At 41.6% G+C, this 19,747-nt stretch overlaps 1 protein-coding gene across 2 annotated transcripts in view; it reads left to right on the top strand.

Annotated features, from left to right (window-relative positions):
* Positions 1–19,747, top strand: part of GARNL3 (GTPase activating Rap/RanGAP domain like 3) — a 175,006-nt gene that overhangs the window by 130,573 nt on the left and 24,686 nt on the right. For both annotated transcript variants that reach the window (XM_038745516.1, XM_038745515.1), the window contains exons 19-23: positions 105–216; positions 5,608–5,706; positions 9,954–10,070; positions 11,663–11,838; positions 12,915–13,073. In XM_038745516.1, the coding sequence (XP_038601444.1) occupies positions 105–216; positions 5,608–5,706; positions 9,954–10,070; positions 11,663–11,838; positions 12,915–13,073 (663 nt within the window). The remainder of the gene's footprint in view (positions 1–104; positions 217–5,607; positions 5,707–9,953; positions 10,071–11,662; positions 11,839–12,914; positions 13,074–19,747) is intronic.

Raw genomic sequence — 19,747 nt, 5'->3', positions numbered from 1 at the left:
TCTGTGTTACTGTTTCAATCATTGTACTTTACTTTTCCAGTTTAAAAGCTTTAGTGTGTTTTTTTCTGGTCACTTATTTTTCCAATACTTGTGTTGTCTCGTAGCCTTGGGAGCCCCAGTGTTTCTGCAATAATTTTCCTCATGAAGCTGTATGCGCAGATTCCTGGGGCCAGGCCTTGCTGGTCTCCACAGATGCTGGCGTCTTACTAGTAGATGGTTAGTGAGTAGCTGCTCATCTAAATGTATCTATTTGTGTGACTGATAGAATTTCTGAGAGTGGTGAACGCTATTCTAACTACCGTACAGCGGGGAAAGATGTGAAAGCAATTCCCTGTTAACCCGCATTACTAAGTACCAAGTTCCTAAGATTGAGGTGTGATTGTTTTTTAGATTTCTCACTTCCCTTTCCGGACACTAATGATTTAGGAAGGGATACAAAGTCACTTTAATGGAGCATCTATAAATGTCTTGCAACTTAAATCCACAGGTGACTATTAGTCAAATCCATTCTTTAAACGTGTATTGGTATGGGTGTGTGACTTCCCAATACACTCAGTTCATCGGCAAAGTTCATCACTATGCACTTTGAATTGAATGCTTTTCTGGAATTAGGAAATAATCTTTTGGCAAGGCAAATCTCGTAGAATAGAATATTATTGTGATGTTATCAGAAATGGTTATGTGTGTGTTTGTGTGTAGGCACACACATGTGTTCCCTGCTGATCAAGACACAGCGGCTATAATGTAAGCTTTCCATTATGTGAGGTTCGTCGAGAATGTAACCCCCTTGATGTAGGAGAACTGAATGAATTGAGAAACTCTTGAGTTGTGAACATCATTATTTAGATCACTGACATAGGCCCCGCAGGTTAAAGAGCCAGAAATCTTCCATCTGGCCAGGTCCTTGGCCATCCCGTGCTGCAGTGCCTGAGTCTGGCCAGGTTCATTTGGGACCAGACAAGGGCTTAGGCGTTATGAGAATGGAGCAGCACTATTATGCATGTATAGTGTTCACACATGCACTGCTACTTTTGATCCAGGGACTTATAGCTCATGGGACAACCATATGTGGGCAGTAGAGTTACCGGAGTTACTTCACCTTAGTTCCCCTGGTCATAATTGGGAAGACAGGGGGCCAGACTGGGACACTAGGACTTCAAGAAGAACCTGGAACAAAGCCAGCCCCAAACTGACTGGCCTAAGGTGAACCCAGACCAGTGGCCCGTTACCCATGGCTTGAGCCAAGCTTGTGCCAGACTCTAATGCTTCTAACAAGGGTGCCTTCTGGAACCATTTCATGATTGAAATTAGCCAAAGATCCAGAGGGAGTAATAACCTTGCTCTTTACATGGGAGGGTGTTCTGTCCGGTTCTGACTCCTCCTTTCAGTACCACTGACCAGAATTAAAGCCACAAGTAAGAGACAGGAGAGGGATATGGAGGAGAGTAATATGCCCATTCTCTGATTCACTGACTGCTGCCAGCAGTCTCTTTGGCTAGAAGAAAGGCCGTCAAACCATCTGCTAAAATTATGTGTGGCCCTGTTTTTCTAAAGATAACAGCGTTTCCTGAAAATGCAGCAGTAAATAAATGGTTTTTATCACAAATCTTATAGTCAGGGGCGTGTTTCCTTGATTTTAAATCCTAATGACCTAAAAATGGTGCAATTCAGTATCATTACACCTCTATCTTTGTAGGGTACATTTGAAAAACAAAAGCACTGGTAATGTATATTTGTATCAGAAATGATTTTTTTAAAAAATATGCTTTTTCATTTGACCATACATTTAATCTGTAAAGGAAGGTCACTTGTTTCAATTCTGAATTAGTAATATTTTGTAAATTTTAATTTCCTGCTGCACCAAGATGATAAAGAAATACACGTCAGTCATAGCAAATCTGCCTCTATCTAGAAAATTGTTCTAGATAGTAATAGCAAACTTTTTGATTCTGTATTTATCAAAATGATATCAAGCTAACATTGAATAGATTTAAATGCTTCTAGAGATTCTAAGAGTCCTTAATGTAGCTTGGCAAATAGTAACTTTTCAAGGGATGCTCAGCAGTGAAAGATTAATGTTGGGCAAAATGTTAAAAATGTAGACCTTTTTTTTTCTCCTACTTGGATTCTTTTGGGGGGAGTAGGGGCTGGTAAATTACTTGTTCCGATTTACAAGATTTCTTCAGTATAGAGGATTTCCATTTTGAGAGGCTCAAGCCATTTCCTGTTTAAAATGTTAGTGAGGACCCCCTTTTTCAGTTTACTGTGAGGGCCTCTGCTTGAGTTGATGATGATGACAATAATAATAATAATAGTATTGGTTAAACCTCACTCTGTTCCAAGAACTGTGCTAAGTGCTGGGCTAGGTAGGTTGGACACAGTCCCTGTCCCACATGGAGTTCAGAGTCTAAGTAGGAGGGAGAGCAGGTATTTAATCCCCATTTTACAGATGAGGCAGCTATGGCCCAGAAAAGTTGAGTGACTTGTCCAGGGTCCCAAAACAGAGAAGTAGTGGAGCCAGAATTAGAACCCAGGTCCTCTGACTCCCAGGTTTATGCTCTCTCTACAAGGCCAGATTATATTTATAAGCCATTAAAATATGGATATATTAAGCTTGACCACTTCTACTCTCAGCAGCATGGCCTAATGGAAAGAGCATGAGCCTGGGAGGGTTGTAGTCCAGGCTCCACCATGTGTGCCATGTGACCTTGGGCTAGTCATTTAACTTCTCTGTGCCTCAATTCCCTCATATGCAGAATGGGGATTCAACATCTGTTCTCACTCCTACTTAGACCGTGAGCCCCACGTGGGACCTGATTAACTTCTTGTCTACTCCAGTGCTTAGTACAGTGCTTAACATATAGTAAGCACTTTTAACAAATACCACCATTTTATTATTATTATTATTATTATTATTACTCTCTCTCTGACCTTAAAATTATGCTTTCCCTGTTCTTCCTGCTTCTAGTAACAGTAAATGGATGATTCTCCAGGCAGTGGGTAGTCTCTTGTTATTCCTTTGTCTTTCCACTTTTCTAGAGTATGTATGAATATGTCTATATTGTTTTGGGTTGGATTCCATTTTGTTTTATTATGCTACACATTATCCATTTTCAAAATGATCTAACGCAAAGGCCTTTTTTTGTCCAAGATTATATGTAACCAAGACATAATGAAAATTTCTTGAAGAGTATCTCTAATCTGGTTAAAACCATTCTCATTGGTGTGACTTTAATAAGAAAAATGGTTATAAATTAGTTACTAAAGATTTTTTTATTATAGACTGCTATTTAAGTAAAAAAAAAATCACTCAAGTAATGTGCCAGAAAGCCTGATTCCTCCTTTTTTTCTAATCTCTTTTTTAGAGCATAAAATCTTAGCACTGCCATCCTGAATCTGATCAGTGGTCCAACTAGGCCAATATTCTGTCTCTGAAGTGTTCTTGGAGGAACACAATGGTGACTTTTCTCCTTATCCAACCTCATGTTAGAGGTTTACCTCCTCATATACCCACCTTTTCCCTCTTTCTAATCCACCGGGACCTATTTTTCATAAATCTTTTTAAACCCTCTCTGAACCTCCTACCCCCTTAGCAGTTCCCAGTAATATCTGTAACTTTCCCACTAATAAAACATTATCAGTGTGTTAGGTATCTAGTCAACACCTCTTTCTTAAGCTTTCTTGTTCTCTCGTGGTTTTCAGCCATTTAAAATTATTTCTAGTCGAATACAGTTTTGCTTTACATCCCTTTTTGCTGCAGTAGTAGTAGCCTGCTTGAACTACATATAAATAGTCTGTTAGTTCATACTTCATCACAGTTCTGCTATAAATGCAGTTTTTATTCTTTGCGCAGTAGATGGGAATTTGAAACATAATAAAAGCTGTCTCAGGGAATGGGGGTTAGAAAATTGAGGAAGGAAATGCTATGTAAAACATTGAGGTTATCCTGTCCTTTTGGAATAATTAATGCCCAGCAGAAGAGACATTAAACACCCAGAATCAGTCAAACTTTGGGATGGGATCGGAGAATGGGCCGACTGAAATTTCACTCAGAAAAATTAGTTGGATTTGAGGATGTCAACATCTGTCGTGGAAAGTGTAAGCACTGCGAGCTCTGAATCCCAGATGAGAATTGTTGCTACATATGTACTGAAAAACATGCTTTCAACAAAGTATTCCTGTTTGCTTGTAATTGAACACTCTCAGGAGTACTCAGCCCTAAATCTCACTTCCATACCAACTCTTCTGTTAGAGGCTTTCAAGGCTTGGGTCAAATGAATCTAGTTGGATTGAACATCCCTATGTGTCTCTTACCTCCTCCATTCTTTTAGGTCCAAGAATCTATGTTGACTAGAGAGTTATGCTTCACAAATGCCCTATTATTTGATTGGCTGCTGCCACTATACTCCTCAGCATAGTAATAAGGGCATGTCCTAGAACCCTGGAGCACAAAATGGTGCTCAAGGATGGACTGGACAACACGATCCCAAGACCCTGACATAACTAAGATACAGGGAGTTAAAATAGATGAGTTGCATTGGGAAATTTTGGCCCAGGCCTGGATTCTGTCTTTGGCTTTCGTGATCTGGTCTTAATCTGACTCCTGAAACTAATTTTAGAAATTTACAAGAAGGTTTGCAGCTCATAGGTACCCTTAATTGTTCTCTCACCATCTAAACATTTCCATGAGACCCCAAATGAAAAAAGCCTGAAAATATACCCTTATATTTCGAGCACATCTGAAAGAAAGCCAGAAAATGAATTGCTAAAGACCTAAAATGACTTTGAAGAGCAGAACAGTATTTGTAACTGCATTAAAATCATTCTTTTAACCTGCTTGAATATTTTCATTAATTTTGTGTATGCTACTACTTGGTCATTTTAATTGATATAGTTGCCATATTATTCCCGATAGAGGAATATTTAGTATTCCTGAATATAGAGGAAAGTTAACCTTCAACATAAAATACCAAATATATTGGACAAATGTAATAGCATCATATTAGAATGATATCAGTCAGTGGTATTTGAGTGCTTACTGTGGGTATAAGGAGAGCACTGTACTAAGCCTTGGGAGAGTACAATATAACAGAGTTGGTAGGCACATTCCCTGCCTGTAAGAAGCTCCATTAGAAATGCAAGAAAGAGGACAAAGATATCTAAGGAATCATTTAATAGAATAGAAGAGTCAGAGGATAGGTGCATGGAAGAAGAAAGCCTAAAGGAAATAATTTATTTTGTTCTTTTCATATGTGGCCCAACAGAATACAATTTAATTATTTGGCTCAATTAAGTCTATCTTTTAGTGTCACCAAGTAATACATTGGCTGCCCTCCAGAACCACATAAGGTTGTTTTTTTAACTCATTATGTGCTGAATCATAAGTGCTTTGGGGCATGATGCACCAGCTATACAAATAGCTTTGGAACAACAGAGTGGTTGGAGTTTGAAGTTTAATGACCCTCTGGAAAGAGAAAGTCAGTTCTCTTTTTTACTGAGAAGGTGTGGATCTTAAAAGTCACTAGCAAATGCCTTTATAAGAGTCCAAAAGAGAGTGAAAAGAATAAAGTGTAGTTGTAGCATTGGGTGACTTGTTTTCTTTTTCAGATGGCCAACCTTCAGTACAAGTATTTGACAAAACCTTGCAATTCAAGCAGATGCATGTGCTGGAATCTTTGGACCTTCTGATTACTAGAGCAGACAAAGGTAGGATTCTATATCTGTTCTTTACTGTGGATCAGGAAGAAAAAGCACAGCATTTGTGTGTGGACATTCGTTATTCCCATTTCATGATTGTAGGGACAGAGAGATTAAGGGACATACCCGAGATTCAAATATAATTAAATGGTAGAGTGTGGGCTGGAAGCCATATTTCCTGATCCAATATGACCACTGAGGAAACCCTTCAATATCCACTTTGCAGAGCTCTTCTATATTCCTCCAGGCCCACGACATTGTCACTAGCTTTTCCTCCACTTTCTAGTACCCTGAAGAGAGTTCATCCAGTGAAATTGAAAGTCAGTTATAAAAATATACATAAAAACAGTTCTGTTCACATAGTATCTGTGCTGGCCGTATTTATTTTAACCATGGCCTAATTTATTTTAGATCAGAGGATCAGTATAGGTTTGGTTTATTGGTGCACTAGACCAATTGATAAGTCAGGATTCTGACTTCATTTTAGCAGTAAAGATCTTTATTCATCTGGCAAAGTGGGAAGCATACTGGAGTAAAATTACAAGGGAAATAGATTAAGCCCTGTCTTACCTGGGGCTCACAGTTTAAGTGGGGTCAAAGAGGGAGATGGACTAATAACAGTGGAAAGTGAAATAATAAATTATAAAAGCAACAGTTCAAGAAAAGAAATGAAGATTAAAGAGCTAATCATAGTTCTTGGAAGAAGAAGTCCAAAAATTCCTCAGGGATCTGGGCACACCCCTTAATTACAAACCTCTGTGGTCTTCATAACCTCTCCTTTGTTCTAGCAATTCTGAATAGAGGCCTCTATCAAGTGCTGATCATCATCATCAATCGTATTTATTGAGCGCTTACTATGTGCAGAGCACTGTACTAAGCGCTTGGGAAGTACAAATTGGCAACATATAGGGACAGTCCCTACCCTGATCTAGTGGGGGACATGGTTGCTTTGATATGGCTCTCCTCCTACCTATCTTTGTTCCTGCCCCAGAACGACAGTATGACAGTTATTCCTTGAGAGGGTATCAACCGGGGTAAGAGGGCACCTTTGAGGAGAGACAGAAGAGGGTACAATATGGCTCAGTGGAAAGAGCACGGGCTTTGGAGTCAGTGGTCGTGGGTTCAAATTCCTGCTCTGCCAGTTGTCAGCTGTGTGACCTTGGGCAAGTCACTTAACTTCTCTGTGCCTCAGTTACCTCATCTGTAAAATAGGGATTGACTGTGAGCCCCCCGTGGGACAACCTCATCACCTTGTATCCCCCCAACACTTAGAACAGTGCTTTGCACATAGTAAGTGCTTAATAAATGCCATTATTATTATTATTATTATTATTATTACAGTAAACAGACACATTCCCTGCCCAGAGTGAGCCTACAGTCTAGAGGGGGAGACAGACATTAGTATAAATAGTGTGACTCCATGGAAAGAGCCCGGGCTTTGGAGTCAGAAGTCATGGGTTCAAATCCCGGCTCTGCCAGTTGTCAGCTGTATGACTTTGGGCAAGTCACTTCACTTCTCTGTGCCAAAGTTACCTCATCTGTAAAATGGGGATTAAGATTGTGAACCCCACGTGGGACAACCTGATCACCTTTTATCCTCCCAGCGCTCTTAGAACAGTGCTTTGCACTTAGTAAGCACTTAACAAATGCCATTATTATTATTATTATTCTCTGTGCTTCAGTTACCTCATCTGTAAAATGGGGATTAAGATTGTGAGCCCCACGTGGGACAACCTGATCACTTTGTATCCTCCCCAGCACTTAGAACAGTGCTTTGCACATAGTAAGCCCTTAACAAATGTTATTATTATTATTATTATTATCTAGGCTATATTGGTATTGGGCTACTAAGGAACCCCCAAATTCCCAGTTTAATAGGAGCTCCTGACCCCCTAATACTGACCCTGACTCCTGCAGGGCAGTGGAACCCCCTGACACAAGATGGTCTGGTGGGAGTCAGCGGGGCTGGGTTCATCTTTCATTCATCTGTCACAGATGATGCCTGTTATAGGAGAAAGTTAAGTGCCTAAATATCCTTATGGCAAATCACCGTTGATCAGATTGAGGTTAGTGCAGAATAATCACTCATACCCACGCTCCCATTAAAAAGTGCCTAATCAAACAAAACAAATAGCTGGAATCAATTTTATCTAGTTATCCAATTCAGTTTTCTGAACAAACCTTCATTTCAACTAGTTCAGATCATCTGTTTTCTATATATGTTCATGGAAGTCCTAAGTGTGTCTTTATTATTTAAAAGAATTGTTTTACTGGAGTCCAAGTTTTTATATTTCTACCTCTGTCTCCTGCATAGTTTTCCTTTGAGCACAGAATTTACCTTTGGTTGCTCATACCTGGGTAAATTAAAGGAAGATTCCTCTCAAATTGTGCATTTCTTCATCATCATCTTCATACTCAACATTTATTGAGTGCCTACTGTATGCAGAACACTCTGTGAGGTCCTCGACAACATACACAGCAGAAATAAAGGTGTCATACCTCCCTGCAAGGAGTTTACAATGAACTGAGGGAGGAACAGCATGGGCCTGGGAATCAGAAGAATCTGGGTTCTAATCCTGGTTCTGCCACTTGTCTGCTGTGTGACCTTGGGCAAGTCATGTAACTTTTTTGTGCCTCAGACATATCTCATCTGTAAAATGTGGATTAATACTGAGAGCCATGTGGGATATTAACTGTGTCCAACCTGATTAGCTTGTATCTATCCCAACACTCAGTACAGTGCCTGGCACATAGTAAGTGCTTAATGAATACCATTCCAAAAAATGTAGGGGACAAATACAAATTGCCAACTTTGCTAAATGGTAAAATTATAGCTCCAAATGATAAAACAAAAGTAATCAACCAGGAAAGAGGAGAAAATCACCTGGTGAGGGTGGCTTTATGACAAGAGTTGTGGGCAACACTGATGGAAAAGTTAGGAAGGGTTTTTGACACATTGCGTTTGTCGTCAGCAAGACATTCATATGAGATGTCTCAAAGGCAGGAAGAGATGCAAGTTTGTGAATCAGAAGAAAGGACGGAGCTGGTGGCCTACATTTAGGAATCAACCACTTCGAGGTGGTAGCCCCAAGAATATTAGAGAGTCCTATACAATGTCCACAGTTAAAAGGGGTGATGGGAGGGCCAAGAGCCAGCAAAAGGAAAGGAGGAGTGATCAGTGGAGGAGAAGAACCTGGAGAATAATCTCTGGACTTTAAACTCGTTATGGACAGGGAACATGTCTATTAATTCTGTTGTATTGTACACTCCCAAGTGCTTAATATAGTGCTCTGCACATAGTAAGTGTGCAGTAAATAACATTGATTGATTGAGAAGGTTAGGTTGGAATATCCAGATAGCTGAGAGACTAAGAAGGATTAAAATAGACAGAGCCCATTGATTATATTTAGCCAGAGCGAAATCATTGAAGACATTGGTGAGCATGAGCCCATTCGTGTAAAGAGGGTGAAACCCAGATTGCAGGGGATCAAGAAGAGAGTTGATAGAGTGGAAGTTAAAAGCTATCAAGGGATAGTTTTTAAAATGGGGGGGTGATTTGGACTCATTGAAAGTAGAGTAAAAGGAGAATAGAGTTAAAAAGTCAGAGATTAAAAACGTTGAAGACTGTAGTAAGACAGAGGAGAAGGATATTAAGAAGTCAAAAGGGTTGGACCCAAGTGTTAGATTTTAAGAGCAGGTTGGAGAGCTGGAAAGGAGGAGAATGTGGACTGAGGGCAGGACATAAAGGAGGTGAAGGGCATCCTTGGGGAAGTTCACATGAGATAGTGCCTACTTTCTCAACAATATAGCAAACAGCTGCATAAATGCCAGCCGCCCCATTCTGGTATTTCCTTGTGTTTGAGCTGAAATTCTTATAATTATTATTATTATCATTATAAGAATAATGACATTTATTAAGCATTTACTATGTGTCAAGCAGTGTTCTAAGTCCTGGGGTACGTACCAGTTAATCAAGCTGGACAAAGTTTGTGTCCCACATAGGGCTCCCAGTCTAAGTAGGAGGGAGGACAGGTACTTAATTCCCATTTTACAGTTGAGGAAACTGAGGCACAGAGAAATTAAGTGACTTGTCCAAGGTCACATAGCAGGCAACTGGCCTGCCAAGATTAGAACCCAGGTCCCCTGACACCCAGGTCCCTGCTCTTTCCACTAGCCTCTGCAGCTTCACGAAGATAATGTCTTGGCTATTTTATTTTGATGATTTCATCGCTGTAACTTTTCCTTCCTCTTAACAGGGAAAGATTCCCGCCTCTTCGTCTTCAGGTTGAGCACTGTGAGGAAAGGCATAGAGGACAAACAGGTGGCAAAGAGCAAGAGTGACTGCAGAGAAAATAAACTTGAGAAAACAAAAGGTGACTTTATCTTCTATTTAAAAGCAGTAATTTATTTCTCTGAAATTCTAAGCTCTCTATAAAGTGGTAAATGAGAGAAAATTGGGACCAATCTCAGTTCCTGTAGGGGACAAAGTATAAAACAATTTAGAATCTCCCTGGTATTTGTAGAAGAGAAGCCTGAGTTCTCAAGATCACTGAAGAGATGAGAAAAATTCAGACCTAGATTTTCATAAGGTCCGTAGTTCGTTATGACACAGTATTACCAGATCTGTGAGTGAAGACTCTTTATAGAACTTGGATATATTGTTTTGCCTTCAACGTAATAAACTATAGTTTCTCAGAATTCATAGAAATGTACATAACTACCCTCCCTGTCTTTCAGGCCTGTGACCTTAGCATTATCCTTGACTTCTCTCACTTTTCATCCCCATATTCAGTCGATCACCAAATACAGGCAGTTCTTCCTCCTCCAATGCTTTCACGGTCTGTTCCTTCCTCTCTATCAATCAGTCATATTTATTGAGTGCTTACTGTGTGCAGAGCACTGTACTAAGCGCTTAATGACCACCCTGCTGGTCCTGGCACTTGCCATATCCTGACTGAACTACTGCATTGTCCTCCTCGTTGACCTCCCTGCCTCCCGCCTCTCCCCTCACCAGTCCATACTCCACTTTTGCCCTGATAATTTTCCTAAAATGTCATCCAGCACATAGCTCCCCATTCCTCAAAAATGTCCAATAGTTGCTTCTCTACATTAAGCAGAAACGTCTGACGAATGGTTTTAAGGCATTCCATCAGCTCTCTCCTGCCTTACCCACTTTTTTCCTGTTGCACACCTGCTCACACAGTTCATTCCTCTCAGCTAACCTACCCACTGTGTTTCATCAGCCTCTCTCTCACACTGTCATATTGTTTACCCTTTCCCTCTTACCAGAAAGAATTCCCTCCCTACTCACATCCCATAGATCACCACTCTCCCCATCTTCAAAGCACTTGTGAAATCACATCTCGTCCTGGAGGCCTTCTTCACTTCATTTCTAATATGCTCATTTGATATTCTCTGCAACTGCCAGGTCAACAATTCTGCACTGCCTAAGCATTTAAGTATTCACATGCCTCTGTGACATTTATGGACAAATCTTTATACCGTATTTCTTCCTTCTGCCTTTAATTTTAGTGTTTGACCTCTCCTTGCTAGATTGTAAGCTTCTTGAGGGCAGGGGACATGTATCCTAATTCTACTATAATAATAATGATGGCATTTGTTAAGCACTTACTACGTGCCAAGCACTGTTCTAAACGCTGGTGGGGGGGATACAAGGTAATCAGGTTGTCCCACATGGGGCTCACAGTCCTAATCCCCATTTTACAGCTGAGGTAACTGAGGCCCAGAGAAGTTAAGTAATTTGCCCAAAGTCACAGAGCTGACAGGTGGTGGAGGCAGGATTAGAACCCATGACCTCTGACGCGCAAGCCCTTGCTCTTTCCCCTGAGCCACGCTGCTTCTCGCCCATGCACTTGGTACAGTGTGATGTACACAGTAAGTGTTCAGTAAATACTATTGACTGATTTTCTTGTAAGGGTTTGAGTTGATGTGTTTCTCTCCTCAGGCTGCCACTTGTATGCCATTAACACTCACAACAACAATGAACTAAGGATCATTGCTGCTATTCGAAACAAACTACTTCTCATCACAAGAAAATACAATCAACGGAGTAGTTTAACTGGTATTTCATTACTGTCACCTCTGTCCGAGTCACCTGTAGAAGAATTCCAGTATATCAGGGTACGTTTCTATTTTAAACTATTTTCCTGAAGAAAGCTGCCATTTATCATCTGTTTCGAGGGGCAGCCCCTGATTTCCTCACACTCTCTCCAACTGAAACCAATCCCGTTTTTAGGGAGCAGCTTGGGGCATCCATCCCAGGGTGAGAGAAGGTCAGGGATGAGTTTCCTTCAGGTGTACTTCTTCTGGGTGTGAAGCAAAGAGGGACTTAGACAACAGGGAGGATAGGTGGAAACAACAGGCAGGGCCAAAATAGGTTCTCAGATTATTTGAAATATAATTGGGAAATAGATGGAGGCTCTGATTTATTTGCAATAAATTTGGAGCAGTGGGTGGGGACTTGCTTCATCCAGACTGTGAGCCTTTTGTGGGCAGAGATTGTCTCTATTTGTTGCTGAATTGTACTTCCCAAGCGTTTAGTACAGTGCTCTGCACACAGTAAATGCTCAATAAATACGATTGAATGAGTGAATTTATAAAAAGGCCAAGGGCTGGATTGGTGGCTTGAAATGTTTGAGAAGAGCCTGGAGTGATGGCAAAGCCCATCAGCAGTAAGCCTGGAGCCATTGTAGAAGCCCTGGTCAGTTGCCATAAGGCTGAAGTGTAAAGTGTGGCACTGATTATTTGTAATAATCCCAGAGTGGGAAATGGTAGCAGGCTGGATGAGAGTCTCTGACTACTGGGATCCCTTCCCACCAGCCCTGAGCGCAGCGGGTCCTTGGAGACTGTAGGACTAGATCATTCAATCATCCAATCAATTGTATTTATTGAACACTTACTGTGTGCAGACCACTGCACTAAGTGCGTGGGAGAGTACAATGAAACAAGAGTTGGTAGACACATTCCCTGCCCACAGTGAGCTTTCAGTCTAGATCTCCTTGTATCCCCCTTATCTCTTCCTTCCTTTATTCCCTTCCTTGGGTCAGCAATTGGTTTAATTGTGCTTGAACTGTTAATTGTTTTGGGTTGAAAAAGAAGTGGTTGAAAACCAAATTTACCATCCCAAAGTACACCCAAGAGATCCTACATCTCCTGACCCTTTTCTAATCTCTGTTTAATATTCCCCTCTGTTTCAGGAGATATGTCTGTCTGACCCTCCTGTGGTGATGACCCTAGTGGATGGTCCTACCGAAGAAAATGACAATATGATATGTGTGGCATATCGGCATCAATTTGATTTAATTAATGAGAGCACTGGAGAGTCCTTCAGGCTTCATCACATTGATGCAAGCAGAGTAAGTTCACAACCCTAGGAAAAACAACAGAAGTACATAATGCCTGGAGAGTTTGCTGTGCCTAATTGAATGCTAAACCTCATTTTATTTTGTCTTGCTTATATTACACAGTGTACTTATAATTCCACCTTTAAGCTAGTTACTCCCAGATTCTTCCTTCCACACCTGCATTGTTTTATGGTAATATTTTACTCTTCCAAGTTCTTAGTACAGTGCTGTTTACACAGTAAGCACTCAATAAATGCGATTGAGTTGAATTGAATGAATGACAGCTGCCTAGTTTTTAAAGTCCTCTTCTCTTGCTGGGTTGATGATTCAGCTGTCTAGAGCAGTGGTTCTCAAGTGTGGCCACTAAAAAGTAAGTTATGATGATAGCATTTGCTGAGTGTTTCTGCAGACCCAAAGGTCTCCCCTCTCTGGAGTCAGGAGTAAGTAGAAAGGTGAGTCCAGAGAACCAGTGGTGACTGAACAAGGGGGCCGAGAGGACAGTGAAGCCCAGGTGACAGGGCCCTGACTTGCTCCCTTCATTCGTCCTCCCTCTCAGTTCCACAGCACTTATGTATATAGCTGTAATTTATTTATTTATGTGTATTAATGTCTGTCACCCCCTCTAGACTTTGAGCTTGTTTTGGGCAGGGAATGGGTCTGTTTGGTGTTGTATTGTCCTTTCCCAAGGGCTTAGTACAGTGCTTTGCACACATTAAGTGCTCAATAAATATGATTGAATGAATGAATGAATGAATGATTAGCTTAAGGAGGGCAGCATTGTTCCTGCCAGGATGACTGTGACTGGTGTCCCTATGTCCAGGATCCATGGAGAAGTTATGGATGCTTCCCTCTTTCACTCTCTCCTCGGCTTGCTAATGCCTCTCCTCAGCAGGGCTGCTTTGGTGAATTGTACTGTCCAAGCACTTAGTACAGTGCTCTGCACACAGTAAGTGCTCAATAAATATGATTGAATGAATGAATGGTGGGAGGAAAGGCGTGAATACTGATGATTTGAAGCAGCAATAGACCCACCATCAGGGCCACACTGAACACCTGGATGTGAGGAAACAAAATAGTGTAAGGCCAGTTGCAAGACTGACAGAGGAACCAGAAGGTAGCAGTTAGATGGACTCTATTGTCTCCCTCACGGTAGCCTGCAGGGACCTGGATAATCACAAGCCGCCCAGATAAAAGGCAGCCTGACAACTGATCACCCACTTCCTGGCAAACCAGGGCTGGGGCTGAGGAAGAAGCCTTAAGAGGCATGAGCAAAGATGTCCAAAAAAAAAAAATTACCAACGGGTGCTCTGGGTCTGGGCATGTCTCCAGCCTCTGCTGGATCTCAGGCAGCAGCTCCTGATCTCAGATTGGACTCCTTCCACCAAACTAGACAATTGCCCAGGGCCCACCGCCATCAAGGAAGTCCATTTCATCTTATCAAACGGTAACTTAATTCCCCACTCTACTTTTGCTGTGGCCACTGTCTTGTCAAAAAATGGGCCCAGGTAGCCCAGAGAGTAGAGGCTACAGATATGCTTTAATTATGGTTATTATGGTACTTAAGCGTTTACTATGTGCCAAGCACTGTTCTAAGCACTGGGGTAGGATACAAGGTAAGCAGGTTGGACACAGTCCCTGTCCCACATAGGGCTCACACTCTTAATCCCCATTTTACAGTTGAGGTAACGGTGGCCCAGCAAAGTTAAGCAACCTGCCCAAAGTCACACAGCAGACATGTGGCAGAGTCAGAATTAGAACCCACGTCCTTTCAACTCCCAGGCCTGCACTGTATCCACTGAGCCACTCTGCCTTGGGAGAGGAAGGGGAGTTGTGATCTTTTACCTGGAGGCTGCCTCCCAAACCCAGTTGCTACTGCCCAGGGTGTACTAGAGCCTTAAGCTGGCCCTGCCCAGCCCAAAAGGACATGGATTCAGCGTAGGAAAAACAACCCTAGAGCAGATGCTGTGCCCAAAGGGCCAGGAGGAAACTGACAAGACAGGAGTCAGTAATAGCCCATGGGTCCCTCTAATTTGAGCCATAATAAGGAAAACCCTTCTCTACTGAAATGAAGGCCCCACCTATTTCCTCATTACTATAATGGTTATGGTGTTTACGGTAGTCTAATTTTTCCCCCTTCCACAGGGTTGTTCCCCAGCAGAGGAGTTAAAGTTGAATTTTTTTCAAATAAACAAGATCAAGTGTAGCTCGGTTGCTGTTATTCAGAACTGGGCTGTGTTCCTGGGTAGAGAAATAGATAAAGTCACGGGATGTGAAGAGCATTCTCTCTCTTTATGTTTTCTTAATTGGGTGCTCCGATTCCTTCCATCCATATTTAGTCCCATTTTCTTCATCAAGCATTCAAGTGTCCCCCTGTAGTTCAACACATATGAAAGTTATACATCTGGTCACTTAAAATGTCATCTATGATAAAATGAATAGCTGTAGACTAACTACACTTTCCGTCCCCTATGTTCAAGTTAGAACTTGCAGAGTCAATTCTTAAGTTTTGGACTGGATGGCATTCATCTTGGTCATTTGTCAAAAAAAAAATGACCTTTTCTAAGTGGCTCATTTGCTTCTGAGCCAGTGAATGGAGCAATCCATTTTAGATGCTTTGGTGGAAAATGGTAGAAGACTAAGAGGCGTAATTTGATTAGATAGTTCCAATTCAATATTATCTGGCCCTGCGTTATTCATCATATCTGATAGCCCAGGGGGGCTGGGGTTGTCTACTTCAGTTTCCTTTAACAAGTTACTGTAAATCCCACTTAAAGCCTCACAAAACATTTCCATTGAGAACATATTCATGATTAATTGCATTTTTCATAAATTGTATAAAGTTCCAAATTATATAGTTATCTTAAATTTAAAATTTTAGAGGTGTGGCCACAACAGTGTTTTTGTTCTACTGGTATCCACAAGAAAACATTCTCTGAAAACCACTTGTGTAAGTGTCCTTTGATAACTTCAGATTCATCCTAATTAGTCCCCCAACCATCTTCCCAATCACTGTAGGAAGTACCAACCAACTTCCTAGGCCCCCCCACAATTGGAATTTTAGTAAACTTTGACTGCTTTCCTGTTTTCTTTCCTCATATTCTAGCAGCCATCAGATCAGTTCTATTTCCCCCGAAACATCTCCAAGCCCTGCCTCTTCCTTTGTAACACTTCAGCTCATCCCTAGAGAACCTTAGCCCTGTTCTCCCAGTTTCTTCACTTCTGTGCCACCAGTGTTATCAAAAGGATTTGATGTTAGGATTGTCCTCATCCTCAAAGTCCTGTTACCCTTCACCTCAGATTTAGCTCCCCTCTCTGAGTGTCTCTGTCAATCTGCCTCACTTTATCCTTGACCTCAGCTCTAGCTACATTCATTTTTGTGTAGTCGTTTTCAAAAGATGCTCAAGTCGTAGCCTTCAAGTTCTAGCTGAATTATAGGAAAAGAGAAATTCACAAATAGTTAAACCTCTTCAAGTAAGCGGTGTATTTACATTTTTAAAATGTTTTTCCCCAGGGTATCTAGTCAGGATGGTCACTTTTTACATTTGATTCCAGTTTTCAGTAATTCATTCATTCAGTCGTATTTATTGAGCACTTACTGTGTGCAGAACACTATTCTAAGTGCTTGGAAGAGGACAACAGAATAAAATAATAGACACATTCCCTGCCCACAGTGAGCTTACAGTCTATAGGGGGAGACAGACATTAATAGAAATAAATTATTCCTGGATTGGTCATTCATTCATTCATTCCTATTTATTGAGCGCTTACTGTGTGCAGAGTGCTGTACTAAGCACTTGGGAGAGGACAATGCAACAATAAACAGACAAATTTCCTGCCCACAATGAGCTTACAGACCTGTTCCTCTCCTCTAGACCTTCCAACCTGAATGGGCTCCCCCCTGCCGACTCCCATCCTGTCTCCATACTATCATTCAATTCATTCATTCAGTCATATTTATTGAGTGCTTACTATCCTGAGTCCCTCGCGGTCCAGGGCTCTGTTCCACTCTCCCCTGCCCAGCCCCCCAGTCTCCCCTGGCCCAGGGCAGTTTTGTTAAGCAGCTTTAATAGCACCCTTACTGACATGCTTCTTGCCAATTCTCCCTCCATGTAAAAAGTGCAACTCTTTATTTGTACATTTTTTCTCCACAACCATGATGGTGTTTAGAAATATACCCATGCGTTATCCTTGAAAAGAACACTTCCTCTCTTCAAGCCTAGCCTTTAATTTCCCCAATTTTAATATCTGTTTGTTTAAACATTTACTAACTTTTAGAATGTGTACAATGTGGATTTACTACATTCCACTCTGCAGTTTCGGTAGTCTGTTGCAGACAAGAATATCCTTTGGGGGTTGTTTGCAGCTACCACAGCCTAAAGAGTCCCTTCCCTTCCTACTTCCTTAACTCTACTGTAATAAATTCAGCACATGGATCTTCACTCAGGCCAGAGGAAGCCAGAAATGGGCAAGCAGAAATGAAACAGAGCCAGGCAGAGTGGCACACCTCTCAAGCTCCGACACCCTTTTTCAGAGGGCGGGCTGGTTTCAGTGAAGCCCTGGGTGAACAGATCTCAAGTGGAGTGAGCCTGGGTGTTTACACGGCCCCTTGACTTTTGGGGGAAGGGGAGTCCAGTCCTCTTTTGCCTTAGGTCTTCCCTGTCCAGTGGAGACAAGTTTAGTCCTGGGGCTGCCTCAGGAGTTCAGCTCTCCCCTCAGGTTAGCCTGGGGTTCCTCGTCTGAACCAGACCTGAAAGTGCATCTTGCAGTGTCTCAAATCCCAGGTGGGCAAGAAAGGAAGTCCTAGAGAGTCATCTTGGAAGAGTTTGGAGCATGTTCCTTCTGGGCCTACCCTGGCGATTGGTCGATTTGTACTTTCCAAGCGCTTAGTGCAGTGCTCTGCACACAGTAAGCGCTCAATAAATACGATTGAATGAAAGAATGAATGAATGGAGCCAGACTGATTTTCTGGAGGGTTAGAGCCTAGAGTAAATGGCAGGTCACCTCCCTTCTACGTGAGCCCCTTAATGCATGGAAGAAAGGGAGGGTTTTTTGTTTTTCTTTTTTATTTAAAAAAAAAAAAGCAGGGGTAGTTAAGAATTTGGAAAACCAGGTTTTTCGTATGACATGTTTACTACTCCTTTGCATGCATCATCTGAGAGAAAGTTTAAGAATACTTTTTGAGCTTTATTTCACCACATTTTTGAGCTTCCGCACATATTTATAACAGTATGGTATCAAGAATTTCTAAAACTCTGAAAATTAAGGCTTCACTTTAATAATAATAATTCTAATGGTATTTATTAAGCGCTTACTATGTGCAAAACACTGTTTTAAGCGCTGGGGAGGTTACAAGGTGATCAGGTTGTCCCATGGGGGGCTCACAGTCTCAATCCCCATTTTACAGGTGAGGTAACTGAGGCACAGAGAAGTTAAGTGATTTGCCCAAAGTCACACAGCTGACAATTGGCAGAGCCGGGATTTGAGTCCTGACCTCTGACTCCAAAGCCCGGTCTCCTTCCACTGAGCCACGCTGCTTCCCTAAGCATACGTTAGCATTCTTCTTTAAGCATACGTTAAATAAATACTCAGAGTAATTTCATAAAATATCCTGCCTTTTTGTATTGCCTGTTTCAGACCATACTTTTGCTTTCAAAAGTATAAAGTATAGCTTTCAAAAGTATAGCTTTTGTGAAGTTCTGGAGCAGATTCTGAAAGAAAAATCCATTTGATCTGAAAGTACAAGAAAACCAGAGTTTCTTTTACACTGTTTCTTATGACCACATCTTTTAAGATAATGACTTAAAGGAAGCCAAGCCCAAAATACCTTGTTCCTGATTGACGTTTTTTAAGGAAGTTGCTTAGGAGTGTAGGAAACCAACCTTCAAATGTATTCATGGTCTTCAAAACAGGGCTCAGTTGAATTTCTTATGTTCCTTATGTTTATTACAATTTGAATTGTTTTTTCCTAGGTCTTTAGTGTTATTGAGTTTTTATCAGAGACTGCTTTGGGAAATGGTTTGAACTCAAGATAGAATTTAACGTGTAAAAGAGAGAACAAGGAATCCCAAAACTGAATAAAAAGCAACTAAAAGCAGTTCAGTAAAATTTTAATTGATGATGTTTCTGTCTGTGAAGAATCATGAGGGTAGAGAGAAGCCAGGCAGTCTCCTGGGGAGGAGAAGGGCCAGTCTCTACCTCTGCAAAGAGGATGCCTAGAGACATAATAGTAATAATTGTATTTGTGATGTGCTTACTATGTGCCAGGCCCTGTACTAAGCCCTGGGGTGGGTACAAGCAAACCGGATTGGACACAGACCCTGACCCACGTGGCGCTCGCGGTCTCAATCCCCGTTTTACAGATGAGGCTACTGAGGTACAGAGAAGTGAAATGACTTGCCCAAGGTCACACAGCAGACAAGTGGTGGAGCCGGGATTAGAACCTATGGCCTTCAGACTCTGAGGCCCAAGCACTGTCCACTGCTCCGTGCTGCTTGTCCTAGTCCAGGGTGGGGATGGGTGAGGGTGGGGCTGCGCTCAGGAGTCACAAAAGCCCCACAGCCCAGCTCCACGGGGAAGCTGTTGCATGAACTTTGAATCTCAATAATAATAATAATAATGGCATTTATTAAGCGCTTACTATGTGCAAAGCACTGTTCTAAGCGCTGATCCATGCTGCGGAAAAGGAG

Source organism: Tachyglossus aculeatus, chromosome 4 (genome assembly GCF_015852505.1).
Source record: "Tachyglossus aculeatus isolate mTacAcu1 chromosome 4, mTacAcu1.pri, whole genome shotgun sequence".
In the NCBI taxonomy this organism is placed as follows: domain Eukaryota; kingdom Metazoa; phylum Chordata; class Mammalia; order Monotremata; family Tachyglossidae; genus Tachyglossus; species Tachyglossus aculeatus.
The sequence above is the reverse complement of the archived record's forward strand: the minus strand, read 5'-3'. Positions and strand labels throughout refer to the sequence as shown.